The 16,778-nt window shown below is 45.8% G+C and overlaps 3 protein-coding genes across 10 annotated transcripts in view; 1 reads left to right on the forward strand and 2 right to left on the reverse strand.

The window, feature by feature from the left end:
- cbwd (COBW domain containing) overlaps positions 1–16,778 on the forward strand; it is a 244,096-nt gene that overhangs the window by 59,376 nt on the left and 167,942 nt on the right. The window lies entirely within an intron of this gene.
- hsd17b3 (hydroxysteroid (17-beta) dehydrogenase 3) lies at positions 753–10,514 on the reverse strand. Of its 8 annotated transcripts, none has more exons than XM_064296920.1 (11): positions 10,299–10,514; positions 6,180–6,226; positions 5,838–5,913; positions 5,303–5,410; positions 5,102–5,169; positions 4,610–4,654; positions 4,438–4,472; positions 4,251–4,332; positions 3,718–3,783; positions 3,366–3,515; positions 759–2,912 (listed from the first exon to the last, which is right to left on the reverse strand). In XM_064296920.1, exons 1-11 carry the CDS (start codon positions 10,447–10,449, stop codon positions 2,814–2,816), a joined length of 927 nt encoding a protein of 308 aa, XP_064152990.1. In that variant the 5' UTR covers positions 10,450–10,514; the 3' UTR covers positions 759–2,813. The 8 variants fall into 8 exon arrangements, with proteins under 8 accessions (XP_064152985.1, XP_064152984.1, XP_064152983.1 ...); XM_064296919.1 differs by having other exon boundaries at positions 4,251–4,337; positions 4,443–4,472; positions 5,279–5,410; XM_064296918.1 differs by having other exon boundaries at positions 5,279–5,410.
- LOC135233414 (kinesin-like protein KIF2A) overlaps positions 12,166–16,778 on the reverse strand; it is a 6,088-nt gene continuing 1,475 nt past the window's right edge. Inside the window, exons 6-13 of the mRNA XM_064296927.1 lie at positions 16,302–16,393; positions 15,357–15,499; positions 14,970–15,174; positions 14,688–14,798; positions 14,275–14,342; positions 13,650–13,797; positions 12,834–12,969; positions 12,166–12,466 (exon numbers count right to left, since the gene is read on the reverse strand). Of these exons, the coding sequence (XP_064152997.1) occupies positions 12,381–12,466; positions 12,834–12,969; positions 13,650–13,797; positions 14,275–14,342; positions 14,688–14,798; positions 14,970–15,174; positions 15,357–15,499; positions 16,302–16,393 (989 nt within the window). The 3' untranslated portion in view covers positions 12,166–12,380. The remainder of the gene's footprint in view (positions 12,467–12,833; positions 12,970–13,649; positions 13,798–14,274; positions 14,343–14,687; positions 14,799–14,969; positions 15,175–15,356; positions 15,500–16,301; positions 16,394–16,778) is intronic.

Genomic DNA, 16,778 nt, shown 5'->3' on the forward strand with positions numbered 1-16,778 from the left:
GCCCCGGCCTGTAAAAAAAATTAATCCGGCTTGAGATGCATAAACAGCATGCTGAGGTTGAAGGAAAAGAAGGGTTTGAGTGTTCTATTGTGGAAAGACTGACAGTGTTCATCTTCCCCTCTCTTTATCCCTTTCTATCTCCAGCCGCCTCTCTCCCTCTCCTACTGTCTCCCTCCACGTCTTTGTCTTCCATCGTTCTCTCCTTCCCTCCGCTTTTTCTATCCCTCCTGAAAATTTTCAAGTTCTCCCTTGCTTCTCCGATCTCTTTTTTCCCTTATCCTTTACCGTTCTCTCTCACCTTCCCCCCCATTCTTTCTCTTTCTCTCCCTCCCTGTCTCTCCCTCCTCTTTCTGTCTTCGTCTCCATCTCTCTCTCTCTCTCCCTCTCTTTCCCTTCCACCCCCTTTTTCTCTCCTTGCATTTCCCTGTCCTGCCAGCAGACGCACAGCTGGATGTGTCGGGGGGGGGGGGATTGGGGGGGGGGGTTTGCGACACAGTGTTGTTTTGCTCTGTCTCCCCACACCCCGGAGTTCTTTATCCTGCTGGTTTGTAAGCCGGAGATTTTAACGGCCCAGATGGCCGCTTGGGGGGTCAGGCTGACCTCCCTTCTCGGGTAGCGTTTCAGATTTCCGCTGCGCGGGTGCCAACCTTCTCACCGCACCCCCCCCCCCCCCCTTTCCTGCCAACGCCGAGACTTAGCCTCGGCAAACGGCAGCAGCTGTTTCTCGCCATCGTTCACCACAAATATACCCGGGGACGGAAAGGTCTGGGCCTCTAGTCCCTAGTGTGGCGGTGGGAGGAAACAGCACACTCATTCAAACTCGCATTTAAATTAAAAAATTCTTTATTCGCCAGGAAATACACCCATGAATATTGCCAGTGAGGACAACAGCATGCCTGAACACTGGGACAGATTTACAAACAGCAGCAAGAACTGAGATAACAAATGGGAAGCAGAAATGTTCACCTTAACAATGACAATGACTGAACAGCGAAGCTTCTCTTTCACCTGCTTTTTAACACATGGATGCTGAGAAACGGGGCAGTGATTCTCAAAATGTTTGGACCCATACCTGTGCCCAGAGGGCAGTTTGACACTACCGTGATTGAAGGGGTGGGCCGGTCAACCTGGTACACTCTCTGCATCCCAGGTAACCAGGCAACCAGGTGAATTATGAGCTAAAAGGCACAACTGATCCCAGGTCAGCACTGATCTAATTGGAATTTATGTGACCAGGTTCTTTTTTTCCAGACTTCCTTTTTAGTCAAGAGGAACCAGACGACTTTCTTTCATTGACTGATTAACTGCACGGCACTGGGCTGCTGTCCATCAGTGTCTGGAGCAGAGTCCCAGGGGGCCTGCATTTCCCATGATTCAACGGTCACGTTCCACATTCTGAGAGGTTAACAGAGTGTTCTGCCAGGCCAATATCGAACCAGAACAAAGGGCTCTGTACTTGGTGTGATCGGAGGTTATGGCTCTCACCCCACTGGGGAGGGTTACAGGCAGAAAGTGATCTTTTCTGTGGGATACTCTTACACCATGTCTGAGTGTGGGTTGTAAATGAGGTGCATATTCACATTTTTGTTTCCACCAGTCACCCAGTTGCTTAATTAGCTGCCTAGCTGTGTATACCAACACCAGTTCACTTATAGATTAGACTAGTGGTTCCCAATACCTCTCCTCGGGGACCCCCAGTCAGATCCAGGTGTCTATTGTGTTCTACCTCAAGCACACCTGATACGACTAATCAAGCCCTTGATTGACAGCATCAGATGTCGTGGCGATGGAACACATCAAATGCCTGGTTTCAGTTGGGGGCAGCCCAGGAGAAGCGTGGGAACCACAATAAAACATCCATACAGGGACACAAGAACAGTCTACCTGCACGCACCAGCTGTGTGGTAAAATACGTACCCGCGCCTGCCCTTCACCTGTCCTCCTCTATTTCAATAGCTGGGTTACAAAAGCAGAGCATGGGTACACTAATACTGCCCTTCACTGTATTCTAAACTGCAATCCTCTGGTAAAACAAGGACCAAACCACTTTGCCATGGAGAGGATCAGTATAAATATCACCAAGGAATATTGCACGTACAAGATTTACTTGGGCCATTACCTATGGAAATGGCAAACGTAAGTAAATCTGGTTGTCATACACAGAAACATTCTAATATTTCTATGGAGACACAGAGACTTAGATACAGCATATAATTTTGCTACCCAGATATCAACCGAATATCACTTGAGTGTCACTTTGAAGTCAATTGCATTGTAAGGTGATTCCGTTTCCAAAATCTTGCCAAGAGTCACTCTGTTGACACTCAACACTCCTGTCAAGAAATACTCTGTTGACACTAAACAAAGTATTTCCTGTCTGTTTTCTGTGTCTCAACTCTCTCTCTGCACTAAGTAAGCAGAAATCAACTGAGCATCAAATATTCAGCTGAATCTCAACTATCCATCAATTGCATGTCTGTGGCTATTTCAAGTACTGTTGAATGAACAATCAACTAAATATGGCATGATTATCAACATGTTGTCATTTACCCACACTTCATCCTCGTGTGACATCATGAATAGTTAAGAGCCATTTGTTTATTGTCAACAAGACAAGTGTCGAGTATTAACAGAGTCTCAATGAGTTGCTACTTTTCATTGACGCTGAACTGACGGTCAGTTGATATCAAGTTGAGTGTCAACAGTGGCGTAGGCCTCCATCCTGAGCTTTTGATAAGTGGGAGGATTCCTATAAAATGACAGGAGCATGGCCCGGTAAGCCAATCAAAAGCTTATTTTCAGATTTTATTGAATCAGTTACCGTTGACACTCTTGTTGACAAACTCAGACAATTTCTCTTGCATAACCTCGCTATGTAGGATCTGAATTGGAATTGCTTGCAAGATCCACCCCTGGAGATATAACAGAAAGAATCGTTGAGATGAGAGAAAAACAGTTTTTTTTTAAATTTTGAGATGTGTGTAGGCCTACTGAAATCAACAGGCATCGTGAGCGATGTCTTCAAATGCTCTCAATAAGAAAATGATAGAAATGGTCCATTGCTGAATGCTGTAGGTCACAGAGTTGGGACCAGTTCCATTTTAATCCAGTGAATTTGGGAAATGAAGTGAAATGCAGTTCATTAATAAAACGGAATGGTATAGAACATTAATTTGAATTTTTCATCTTAAATTTAATTTGAATTCCTGGATTTACTGAACTGAAATGGAATTGGTTTTCCCAATAAAGTATATCACAGGTTATAATCGTAGTTGTACTTTTTCAAGTTTGTTATGTGTCTGTTTATTTAAAAGAAAGCAGTCGCGTGTGTGAATTTCAGGAGAGAGACATGTTGTGAGTTTTACCAGGATCTGATGGGAGATACTGCCGTGTGTACAGTCTCCCACCAAAACGTAGTCCAGCGACGCTTTCACAAACTCCTCTGGGGTGAACGTGACCATGTCCGGTTTATGAAAGTTGGTCATCGCCGTGGAAACCCCAAACGGTATCACTGCCTGTAAATAAACCCGGACAGACACCTCATGGCAGAACCGAATCAAGATTATTAAAAATTCGTTAACAATTCATTTCACAAAAAGGACACAACAACGAGCATTTTCATGTATATGAATAGTTTTTTGCAAAACTTTTGGTTAAAACCTTGTAATTATAAGTACTGGGTCCCACATATCACAAGAAATCTGAGGATTACACTACCTGAATTATGATTCCTTTCGATTTATACTCTGCTTGAAGAGATCGAGAGAACCTTTCAACAAAAAGCTGGACATAGATTTAAGTTAGCCATAGCAATATTAATAATAATAGTCATAGCACTCCAGCACAGTATTGCAAATTAATATGGTTAATTTCTATATGCATTCTACCCGCAACAGAAATATTTTATTACTACAAAATTGATTGATGGTTTCAATGTAAATTTAAAGATTTACACTGACAGCATCAATCATCAATAGCATTAACGGGGTTCCCCCCCCCCACCACCACCAGAGGGAAGATCCCCAGGTGTAGATTGCCTGCGGCATTGGCGACTGCTACACCTGGAAAAGGGTTCATGTGTGTGGGTAGAGAGGTTGACAGGTGTGCTGGTAGACATGTAAAAAGTGGTACAGGGGTGCAGGTAGAGAGACAGACAGACAGACAGGTGTACAGGTAGACAGACAGGCGTCCTGGCAGACGTGGAAAGTGGTTCAGGTGCGCAGGTGAGGGTGGGATTTCGGCTGACTCACCTTGGAGGCGCCGTACATGGTGTAGAGTGGGCACGGGACCCCCGCCACGCCCGAGGACATGTTGAGAATGAGCCCCTTCCCCCTTTCGCAACAGAGAGCAAGACAACAGTCACACCGCATGTTTCTAGCCATATTTGGGGGGGTGTTCCATTTCAGTCAATAATATGCATTAAGGGGAAAACCTTACTTTTTCTCCATCCGAGGCAAAACTATTCTGCACATCTGATTGGGCGAAAAGGACAGAATTGAATCAGGAACGACAGGTTTAAAAGGCGCAAATCTGATGTGGTTACGGTGTGCAGGTAGACATGCATCCAGTGTGATAAGTGAAGTAGTGCAGGGAGAGTGCTGATGCTCACCTTCATTAAGCCCTTCACATTACAGTTGATCACGCTCGTGATCCTCTGAAAACAATGATGACACGAGACTGTGGTCAGTGCTTTCTTATCGGTCCAGTTCCTGCTCACCTTCCATATCAGACGGTGGTGCATTGACCTGTCCGTGTTGGCACTCCCTGCAGGTTGTGTGTTGGTTCTATATAGCCAAGGCTCATTTTGGGTTACATTAGAATGACTGGAAGTGGACGACACTGACAGTGACTGTTTCTTTAGCGTATACACTTCAGGGTGACATAACACGTCTGAGTATATGCTAAAGCAATATGTTCCATACAGCTCCCTCCGTCTAAGAGTCTGGTAGATATATAAACAAAATATTGACAAGAAATAACTAAATAAATAATAACAGGTGTACAGGGGACACGTGAATGGACAGGTAAACAGGTGTGCTGGTAGACAGACAGGTATGTTAGTGGACAGGTAGACAGGTGTACAGGTAGATACTGCTCTTACCTGCTCTAGGTCCTCTATGTCCAGGAGTTTGCACAGTGTGTGACTTGGGATAATTCCTACATTATTCACTGGAAAAATGAAACTATCTTTGTTAATTTGATTGGATTTGAACTAAGTAGTAGATTATATACATAACATATACTTATGGAAAAATACATTCTGTAGTGTATGACTTACATATGCATGTGTTTGGCAGTTTACCTAAAACACCCACATTGAGACCTGTGAGATTCTCCTCGATGTGCTCATAGATGTCGTCCTTGGTAAAATCAGCTACAATTACTCTGACTTCTTTCCCTGTTGTTTCTCCTTTCAAAAAGGAGAAAGAAAACTCAGTCAAACAATCTGCAACAGCCTAACATTTTGGATATCAGTAAAATTTCTGGCAGATTGCTGACATTATTCAAAGCAAGATTCTCATTTGATATGACTGTATGTCTTGGTAAATGAAAATTCGAATGGATATATTGGAGGGTTTTCAAACTGTGCTCATCAGAAGAGTTTAAAGTCTTTCAAATGTGTGTGTGGCCCATGTGTGGTCTGACCTCCCCAGCCAGTTAGCTGGCTTTCCTGCCTTCAGTAAGTATTTTGGAATGACTGTGGCTTTTGTGCAAACTGACTGATCAGTTTTCATCCAATTGGAAATAATTCTGAAAGATGAACTCCTTAACTCTTGAATTTCTGAGATGAACCCCAGGTGTGCAAAAACCACGGAAGTGGCGACGCCTTGCCTCACCTATCTCCTTCGCCGCGGTCTCCAGTTTCGCCAGGTTCCTGCTGATGATGACGATGTTCAGACCATGTCTCGCCAGCTTTGGAGGTGAGTGGAAAATGAGAAGTTTTACTACGGTCTCCAGTGAAGCAAACGTGACACATTACCAACTCATGTATTTCAAAAAAGTGTGCTTGTGCTCAGTACATACATTTTTTTTTACTGTTATTATTGTTATTATTACACACCAGTGTTCTTTAAATGAATTCATTGCTGGTTTGTTAAATACCCAATTCATCTGTCAGTCACTATAGTCTGGAATCCATTGTCTTCCGGATTTGCTTTTCCACTCCGATCGGTTCATACCTGAAAGGCATAGGCTCTTCCGATCCCCTCTGATCCGCCAGTGATAACTGCAACAGAGGAGGAAAAAAAAGCCGTGAGACAATAGAAAAACAATGGAGACTCAACGGAGAGACAATAGAGAAACAATGGAGACTCAACAGAGAGACAATAGAGAAACAATGCAGACTCAATGGAGATGCAATAGAGACTCAATGGAAACTTAGTGGAGACTAAGTGAAGACTCAGTGGAGACCCAGTGGAGACTAAGTGAAGACTCAGTGGAGACTCAATGGAGACTCAGTGGAGACTCAGTGGAGACTCAGTGGAGACTCAATGGAGATTCAGTGGAGACTCAGTGGAGACTCAGTGGAGATGCAATGGAGATGCAATGGAGACATAGTGGAGAACATGACTGACGCATGTGGAAACACAGCAGCACAGAGTACAGTACACTGATGCAGAGATATGTAAGGGTTAACACCCTGGCAAACAGCGGAAGACAGCGGACGCACCAGAAGACAGCCACTTTAAATGGCTGCCAGGTGGAAGTCATTTAAGTCAAGCCTCTTCAGTTGCCGTGGCAGAATCAGATGCTTGGTGGCAGACAAAACTTGTCTCATTTCACTTTTGCCCTGAATGTTGATCTCTAAAGATCTGATGCTCAGACTTAATGTCAAGAGCATCCTGAGAAATAGTGTGTCTCGGCAGGGCAATGCCTTCCGTAGCTCACATTCAACTGCACAACATTTTTCTGGTTGAGTTTAGTTGAGTTTTTCATTCCTCAACCCATATATCAAGCCTGCATAAAGTTTGCTGACAAATTCAAGGCTGATGAAAACGTCCGTTTCTTGTTGTTGACGTACTCACAATTGTTGACAAATGTCCCAGAGGGTGCTACCAATCGACGCTAGGACGATTTACCCATCTCCCCCCGACCCAAATGAACACACTGGCCTTTTGTGAACCTCCGAGATGCAATGCAGGGGTCACAGCCTCCCCAGGGAAGAGAATGCAGGGTGCATTCTGCTCTTACTGGCTGTAACACCGTGTTCTTGTACACACAGTCCGTTCTCACCCACTTAAAAACTCAGGATGCAGGCGGGATGACAAATGGAGAAAGGGGGTAGGTGGGGGGGGGGGTGGGGGTGTGTATGGGGAACGGACGGACGGATGGACGTCCTGTCCCCTCTTGATTCTGCGGAGTGGGGTGGGCTTCATGACCCGGAGGCGCTGTGTCCTCCGACAGCTGTGCGGAGCTGTCTGTTTCGCAGCACGCCGTCCTCCAACCTGCTCCGTCCCCCTCCCCAAACTTGAGCCTGGCCTCAGAAAGTCTCACAATAGCCTGCTTCTCCCCCCGCTGAGCGACCGTGTGAAATTAATTTGCTCATATCCACCAGTGCGCCTTTGCTCTTTAGATAGAGATTAATTTGAAGAGATTAATTCTGCAATTCGGTTCATGCATTCCCCTTTCATAAAAAACTATGTCAAATCATCCCAGTTTCCTTTTAACACCCCTGGAGAGAGCGTGTGATATATCTCTTTCTGCCATAAAATTTTGGGACCTGTAACCGTTAGTGACAGCGGCCCTTGTTAGTGCTTCTACAAATGCTCGTTTTGTTTTGTTCTCTGTTCTCCGATGGTTGGATCTCAAGAGATCTGAAGACACTCTCGCCTTGACGACTGAGTGTGCCAGCTTAGACATCTTAGGCTCAGATTCTCTGAAGGTGGTTGGCAGACTCGACTCATCCCCCTGCCAATCAATCACTTTTCTGTGTCCCATAGTTCATGTTCCAACTGCTGACACAATCTTGGGGCCCGCCTTTGCTGAATCGCGCTGATTGGTTGGATTGGTTGGCAGAGAGGTATAAACTTGAGACGAATGAGACTAGTGGCTTTCAAAACGTATTTTACAATGTTACGTTGACCTGAACGCCCCTGGTCTCTGGAGTCTAGAACACAGTGTTTGACCCAAAAAACATATTCGCAGTGATTGGAATCAAAGCACAGACAATAACACTGAGCTGGAAGATATTTATACATTTTTTTATTTTTTATTTTGGCTCTAGGAATAATTAAATTAGGAATGAAATATTCATATTACATGTGAAAGGACTTGCTCACTTGGGATCTAAAGGGGGAAAATTAGAAAGGGAATTCAATATTAAAGATCAAAGAGCCTCTTTGTACAGACTTAAGCGAAGCAAATTTGGAAAGCAATTCAGTATTACAGATCAAAGAAATGGGTTATTTGGCTCTTAATTGAGTTAAATGAGAAAAAATCACCTGACACTACGAATCATGGAGATTGCAGGGCTGAAGGGTTGAGAATCTAGTGGGAACGCAACACATAGTAATCAATCTAAAACAACATGTGTGGTATCTACAAATATAAAAACACAATCATGTGTCCACACAACCAATGACAACAAGGCAAATGAACATGAAACATACATGGAAAATAAAAAGTAACGTTAGAGTTTTAGTTGTGAATGTACACTTTATGATAGACATTATAAATGTGAGCTCTGGCCTGGGATCAGAGTTGCCAGGTTTGAAAATGGTGAACCCTCCCAAAGCCAGCACAATAACATTTTTAAAAAAGTAGGCCAAATGGATGGAAATAGCCTCAATCTGGCAACACTGCCTGCGATCAGCATTTTAGCTGATAATGGTTGTGATTAGGATGTGGACAGGGAAAACCTGTACTAATGCTTTATGGCTACAGGCCCAGGTTCCTCACCCTGTCTTATTAATACTCCATCCCTGTTCTGAAACTTCCTATCATGGTAATCTAAACCATACTTGTTGGCAAACTTTTTTTTTTTTACAAGGCCCTATGCCTGTCCCCCAGCCCCCGCCCGCCCCCGCCCCCCCGCCCGCCCCCCCCACACCAAAATTAAAGCCAAACACAGACCGACTGTGGAATGTGTTTGGTTTTACCATGTACTGGCAGCTAGCTGGGACACTAAAAGCTCTCGAAAAACCTTCCAGCGTCTGGCTTTTCGCTGTGGGAAAATGAGATTTCAGAACACATTTTTCCTCTTTTTTTCCCCATGGTGCAAGGGTCTAATATCTGTTGCTTGGAAAAGGGAAATATCATTAAAAAGTTTTACTGTAAGCATAAGAATATGAAAATTTATGTGAGAGGTTTTATTTTGGATTTTCGTGAAACATTATGGCCTTTAGTTTGGTAGAGTAATCATAGAGTTCCTATTGAGGTGCCTACCATGATGTACCAGTGGTGGTCAGATCAGATCAGCGTCAGCTCTCTAGTGTACAGATTAAGATCTATTCATATATAAAACATTAAAAATAAATGTTCAAACTATGTTGGGTGTATATGTTATATGTATATATGTCTTATACTGTTTGAAACATAAAAAAGCAAGGCAGGTCAAAGCAAGGCAGGTCAATTACAATGCTGTGCTGTTCAGGCACAAGATTTATACCCCTTTCCCAGTACAATATGTACCAATGAGGTGGCAGGTAACCAAATGGGCATCAACCATCCTCCTTTGATCATTTCCCATCTCCAGCGAGTCTTTACCTGCTGAGGCAGATTAAATCAGCCAAAATTCCTTGCAATGGTTGTAAAATATTTACACTGGAAAAATGTTTTGAGGATAAACCAAAAAAATTGACTTCATTTGAATTAACCTAAAATTTTTAAGTTGTGAAAACCTAAAAAAAAATACATGTGTGACAAACTGAAGTAAAAAAATTTAGTTTATCCAATAAATGATTTTTTTTTTTCAGTGTAGGCTTTTGTATGTAGATAATAATATCATTTTATCAATCTCAACATATTAAAAAGGGAGAGAGAGATGGGGGAATGAAAGAAGAGAGAGGTGAAAGAGTGAGAGAGATTCAGAGGCAAAAAAGTCATTGTTTTGTAGTTCTAACGTGTTTAATGTTCATTTATGTAAAGTGCTGGCAAAATATTAAATTATTAAACTGATATGAGACAGCGAGAAAAAGGGGAATGAAGGAGCAAGTGAGGGAGCGAAAGGAAAATAGAAAGAGGAAGACGGAGAGAGGGAGAGAGAGAAATTGAGATAGATAATGATATTCAAATTAGAGTTTAAATTTGAGAGAGAGATAGAGTGAGATGGACTGACAGACAGACAGAGGGATGCTTACCTGCCCATTCTCCCAGGGAGGAGAAGAAGGATTTGGGCACTGGGTACCATGTCTTGGGGAACAGCTGCTGCGTGACCCTTAGGAGCTTCCATGTGCAGAAGAGAAGCACTGCTCCCCCAAGGGAGACCAGGAAGACCTCTCCTAAATCCATGAGGCTTCCCCTGGGACAAGCTTCGGATCCGGATCCACACCCCCCGGCGATCGGCTGCCTCTGTGTCTGCCTGCTCTACTCTACTCTGCGCTGCCCCTATCCCCTGCACTCAGAGCTCCGCCTCCTGCAGCGTCACAGCCAATCAGAGCCTTCTGTTTCCCTACTCTTCTTCTGCTGTCCAATCAGGTACTCATCCCAAACACAAACACTCACAGATAAACACACACGTACACAGACGCACAAACACACACACACACACACTCACACGTACACACAAACACACGGACACATACACACACATGCGCGTGCACACACACATGCACACACACACAAACTCACACACACGGACACACATACACACACACACATGTGCACACACATCTAGGGGGGCAGGGTGGGGCATCGACCCCAAAAATGTTTTGCTCTGCCCCTCCAAACATTGACCATTCTCTTTGAATAATTAATTATTTTGATCCAACTGTAGAAAAACACTTTATTCAAGTTAATATTTCTCACTTTATTTCCTACTCTTTCACTGCTTGGCAGGCTTTGCCAATCATACAAAATACTCTGTACAAACTCACATGAGAAAAAACATACAAAAAAACTTTTTAATGATATCTCAGTTGTCTGATTCCAAAATAATGTCTTAATCTTTCCTCTGTGCTGATTATGCACAGAAGGACACTGCAAGTGATCCACCAGTAGTGTGGCTCTATACAGATTACCATCTATCGTGGTAGATGTGGACGTGCCTCTGGTGCACGTAGCCTGCATGGATACGATTGTGTATCTTGCTACGGCACTAGTGTATAGGTGAGTGACTATGGGATGCAGATATCCTGGATATCCTATGTTTATGTTAGGACCCTGAAACTGCTAGGTGTGCAGTGGTAACAGTCTAGGCCAGGTTAAAGTGAAAGCAGTTTATTTTACAGTATGTTCAATGACTGTAATATACAGATGCATAAGTGTATGTCTAGTCAGATGTCTATGCGCGACCTAGATGTCTAGGTTGTATTGATGAGTCTCCCTGAACAATCGCGCCTTTCCCTAAGTATATTCAAAGATTAAAGCAAAACACCAAGTCATCAAATATTTGTCTAGGAATTACTGCAATATGGTTCTCAGATTATTGATCCTGACACTCTAATCCCCCACACACATTCTGTCTTGGGTGACTTCCATGCTTTTTACTTTTATGTAGTTTTGTCTCTGCGCTGTTGTACACCCATTGAACTGTAATTCCCCTTATTAGCCTGATAGGGTTGAGCTTTTTATTCCACCTTTTATTGGGAGCCAAATACGCATAGATGAAGCTGGATAAAGAACATGAAAGGTCTCAAGGATTACACATTCAATAAGGATCAGGGCTCTAGTGAACGGAATTCAAATCTACTCTCTGTCACCCCCTACTGTAATAGATGCAGTTCAAGTGCCTGTCAGATGTATCAGAGGAGAAATAAATTTACAGAAATAAGTTTCAAATAAGTTTACAATACCGTGCCACCAGTTATCATGTAATTATTACAACAGTTATAAATTGCTTATAAATGGTCTGTTACCCACCCAATAAAATGTTTGTTAGGGGGGTTATTCTTGTAAAATAAGATGGATCATATGCCTTAGGATTGCACGCATGCATTCATAACTTACTGAACTAATAAAAAAGGAATAAAAAAAGCTTCCAAGAGTCTTTGATCCAGCAAACTTTTATTTTCCAAAACAGACCAGCAGCAGCAGGACAGCAAGATTGTCGTTTTCTCATACAGATCCAGTGTAATGGGAGCAGGGCATGATGGGAATTGGCGGTGGGGGTGGGGGGGGGGGGGGATGCTGTGCTGGCTGATTTTGATTTGTGCAGTCTCAAATGTTCACATACAGGTCTCAGGGATCCATATGGAAGTGGGTGTGGCCTAAATGGGCGTGGTTCAAACAGCGCAGGGCCGCTCTGTGACCAGTTGCTCACTGTTTTGCTCCTCACAGCCCAAGCCCAAGCGGAACCACCTCACTTTGTCTGTTGGGAGAGGAGGAAGATGAGGAAGAGGAGGGAGAGATGAAGAGGGATACCGCATCTGCAAACTGCGTCTCGTCTTTGGGACGCAACATGCAGGTTACTCGATTTCACAGGGATGTCACCAGATGCTTATTTTCACACCACAGACTACAGCTAAGCTTGTATAGTGTGGAGTCAGAGGAAGACCATTGGTATGTGGCTCTGACATGCAGTCTATGGGCAGCCAGTGGGGGTCACTAGAGAGGGATGAATTGCGGACTCCTGTCCGACCAAAGCTATAGAGCTACTCACCGCAGTCGGCACTGGCACATTCCGGATTCGATCCAGCAGCCCAGGGTAAATGTTTAATGCAATCAAGGCACATTACCTCTCAGCTCAGTCAACACATCGATCTTCTGTTCCAGGATCAGCAGGAGCTGATTTGTGTAGGAGTCCATGTCATAGTCCAGCTCCTCGGGCATCTCCAGCAGAACCTTCTCATCCTCCAGCCACTGGATCGACTCCTGCAAGGGGCACACAACACCAGCTGTTACCCTTTTACCTGGACTACACACCTGTGCTATCCCTGCCTGTTACCTGGACTACACACCTGTGCTATCCCTGCCTGTTACCTGGACTACACACCTGCTGTTATCCTCTGCTGGACTACACACCTGTGCTATCCCTGCCTGTTACCTGGACTACACACCGGTGCTATCCCTGCCTGTTACCTGGACTATACACCTGTGCTATCCCTGCCTGTTACCTGGACTACACACCGGTGCTATCCCTGCCTGTTACCTGGACTATACACCTGTGCTATCCCTGCCTGTTACCTGGACTACACACCTGTGTATCCTGCCTGTTCTGGACTACACACCTGCTGTTATCCTCTGCTGGACTACACACCTGTGCTATCCCTGCCTGTTACTTGGACTACACACCTGTGCTATCCCTGCCTGTTACCTGGACTACACACCTGTGCTATCCCTGCCTGTTACCTGGACAACACACCTGCAGTTAACCTTTCACCTGGACTACACACCTGCTGTGACCCTTTTACTTGCACTACACACCTGCTGTTACCCCTCTCCACACACACACACACACACATGCACACACACTCACACAGGTCAGCTTTGTCATGCACAGACATGTAGGAGGTGCGTATCTTTCTCAGAAGGAAGGGCGGAGTGTCTCTTACGTAGTATTCACAGAGCAGTTTGAAGTAGTCGCGCTGGGGGGAGCCCTCTGCACCCCCGTGCGCTTCCGTCACGTTCAGCTGGGTCACCAACTCCGTGACGGGACGCTCCTTTATCGGCACGCTGGGGTCGACGGTCAGCTCCTTCACCCTACGGTCACGGGACGACCCAAACCTTGACTGCTACGCCTTCACTGTTAACATTCGAGCAGCAGCCCCAGGTTCTACATAACCTCCGGCTACCCCCGCAGTACCAGGCTGGCTTCCATCCCGTTTCACACAAGCATTCTTTACCCTGGGGCTAGCTAGCGGTTGTGAATTTCCTTTTAACCATTCTGTGAGTTCTGCCCCAAGAGTTGGTGTCAATCCTTCCTCTGGGAACAGCTCTTTGGCAACCTTGGGCTAAGGCTGGTGCTAATCTGTTTTTAAGGATGTGATGGGGAGGTGAAATGAAGCTTAGCTTGGGGCTAAGGGCTCATTTAGCCCTGGCTGCAAAAGGTTCTAGAACGCTCTAAGCCCTGAGATAAGCAGTGTGAAGGTATCGCCAGTATGCATGGGCGTTTGTGATGGACAGCACAATGCTACTGAGACTCTGAGATCGGCGTCGTCTGTCAGCAGCGCTGGGTACCTGTTAGCGTAGCGCAGCGTGTTCAACGTGTTCTCACATGACGACATGCCCGGAGAGATGGTGGCGATCTGCAGGGAGAGAGGAAGAGCTTCAGCAGCAAGAAATGCAAGGAGAAAAATATTATTTATACACATGTCCAGATGACCTTACACACACACACATGCACACACACTCTTGCTCATGTTCACACACAGACGCGCACACGCACACACACGCACACACACGAGCACACACACACACACACACAAGATGTGAGTGCTGCCTCAGGGTACGATGGCTGATCTAGGACCAGGTTCCCCAGTGTCCATTTCCTAACATTATCCATTGCATCCCAAAGCGCCAAACTGATCCTAGATCAGCACACATACTGTACACACACATACTTTATGCACATTAGCCATGAATATGCTCACCATGCAGGTCCTGGAGTTCTCCCCGATGAAGGAGTCCTTGAGCACCTGGGTCAGGGTGCTGTTCCTGAAGGGGGTGTGGGGCTTGTTCCGCCCCAGGGCCCGGATACACTCCTGCCCCCAACCAAAAAACAACATTCATACCACCATCGGGGGCGATAATAATTCTATAATAATAACACCTCTACTGCTTTCAATGAGCCTTAAAGCAGCTGTCCGTACTGAGACGGCTTGCTGCATCACCCCACCCATCCGAAGTGACCTTTGACCCCCGCGCCCCCTGACCTTCAGCGCCAGCACGCTCTTGTTGATCTCCACGCCCTCGCGGCACGTGCGGAGGTCGGCGCTGGAGATGCCGGCCCCGCTCTCGTTCCCCGCCAGGTCGATGAGCGAGAACTTGCCGTGGACCTCGCGGCCCCGCCGCAGAATGATCTGGAACACCGCGTGGCTGCGGGACGAGTGGGCGTTGGCCGAGGTCTGTCCGGACGCCCTGGCGTAGGGGGAGGGTTGTGCGGGTTTTAGTACCGAGACTCCGCCCGGAGGAAGGGCAGAGAGAGCAAAGGACTCTTTATGAGTCTTGTTTAGCTTAAAGCCGATTTCTGCCTTATCTCATCCCCCAGGTACAAAATGTAATGACCCCCCCCCCCATCTTTTCTTTCGCTTTGGTTAGACCTGCAGCTGTTCCCCATCTCAATCAGCCTGAGGACGTCCTCGGTGCTCCGGACCTCCCTCTCCTGCAGCCCCACCACCTGCACCTGCTGGTTCTGGTCCTGCAGCACCCGCAGCCTGGCCTTGCGGTTCAGAAGGTCGAACACCTGGACGGGACCGCAAAACCCACCAGCTGCACGGTTACGGTCAAAACCCACACACACACACACACACACACACACAAACAGAGACTCACACACACGTACGCTCGCACAAGTGCGCGTGCACACACACACAAATCTGATTACAAAGTAATTCAGCATTCCTAGCGGGCTGTATCTGTTTCTACATCAATAAATATCTATTCTATGTTATTATTTAATTACCCCGCTGATTTACGTGTTGATATTCAGTTGATATTTTAGTTGCATTTATTGATAAGCTAATGGATGAATCTGAGGGCTGGGTCCCTGTATGAAATGCTTTCCTTTGATCTCATTCACGAGTGAACCGGCACTGGGGTAAACAAGGAAACAACGTAACCATATGAGTGAGCCAGAGTGACACGTAACCAGGGTAACCGGCGGGAATGGAAGCCTGTAAACACACTGGCCCTGTGTAAACACAGAAGCTGGACAGCTCTCGCTGCTGTAGTAAAATGACTGTACGATCACTGAGCGTCTAATCCAGTGGTCTCCAACCCTGGTCCTGGAGAGCTACAGGGTCTGCTGGTTTTTGTTTTCACCTTAAAATCAGCACCCAATTGAGACCCAAGACACCAGGTGAGTTGAGTTAACTGTGTAATCAACTGCTCCAATTGATTCATGGAGTGCAGAGTCACTATGAAAACCAGCAGACCCTGTAGCTCTCCAGGACCAGGGTTGGAGACCACTGGTCTAATCTGAGTCTGTGGTTTAACATTGAGTGCTCCCTAAAATGGCTGCACATGGACGGTGCGAGGGGACCTGCCTTTCCGATGTAGATCTCAAAGAAGGTGGCGAACACCTGCAGGCCCAGCGGCTTGTAGGCCGGCTGCTTCAGCAGGGCAAACACATCGTGCGCTGCAGGAATGACGGAGGGAGGGAGGGAGGGAGGGAGAGAGGGAGAGAGAGTGAACGTGAGAAAGGGGGGAATGGAGGAAGGAAGGGGCAGCAGAAAAGGGAGTGGAGAGGGAAGAGAGTGAGATGAGGGGGAAAAGGACAGAGGAAAAAGAGAAGAAGGGGTTAGGATTACGAGAGAGAGAGGGAGCAAGGGAAGGAGAGAGAAAGAGACAGAGAGAGGAAAAGAGGGAGACAGCAAGAAAATTATCCCATCTCTGCCTTTACTGCTTAAGTAGCATGAGTTCTCTTGTCATGCAGATAGATCATATTTGAATTTTGTATTTGAATTTGAAAGCAGCTCCACTGAATCGGAGATGGGTTCCCACGGTGACAGTGTGACTGCGCT

Source organism: Anguilla rostrata, chromosome 10 (genome assembly GCF_018555375.3).
Source record: "Anguilla rostrata isolate EN2019 chromosome 10, ASM1855537v3, whole genome shotgun sequence".
Taxonomy (NCBI): domain Eukaryota; kingdom Metazoa; phylum Chordata; class Actinopteri; order Anguilliformes; family Anguillidae; genus Anguilla; species Anguilla rostrata.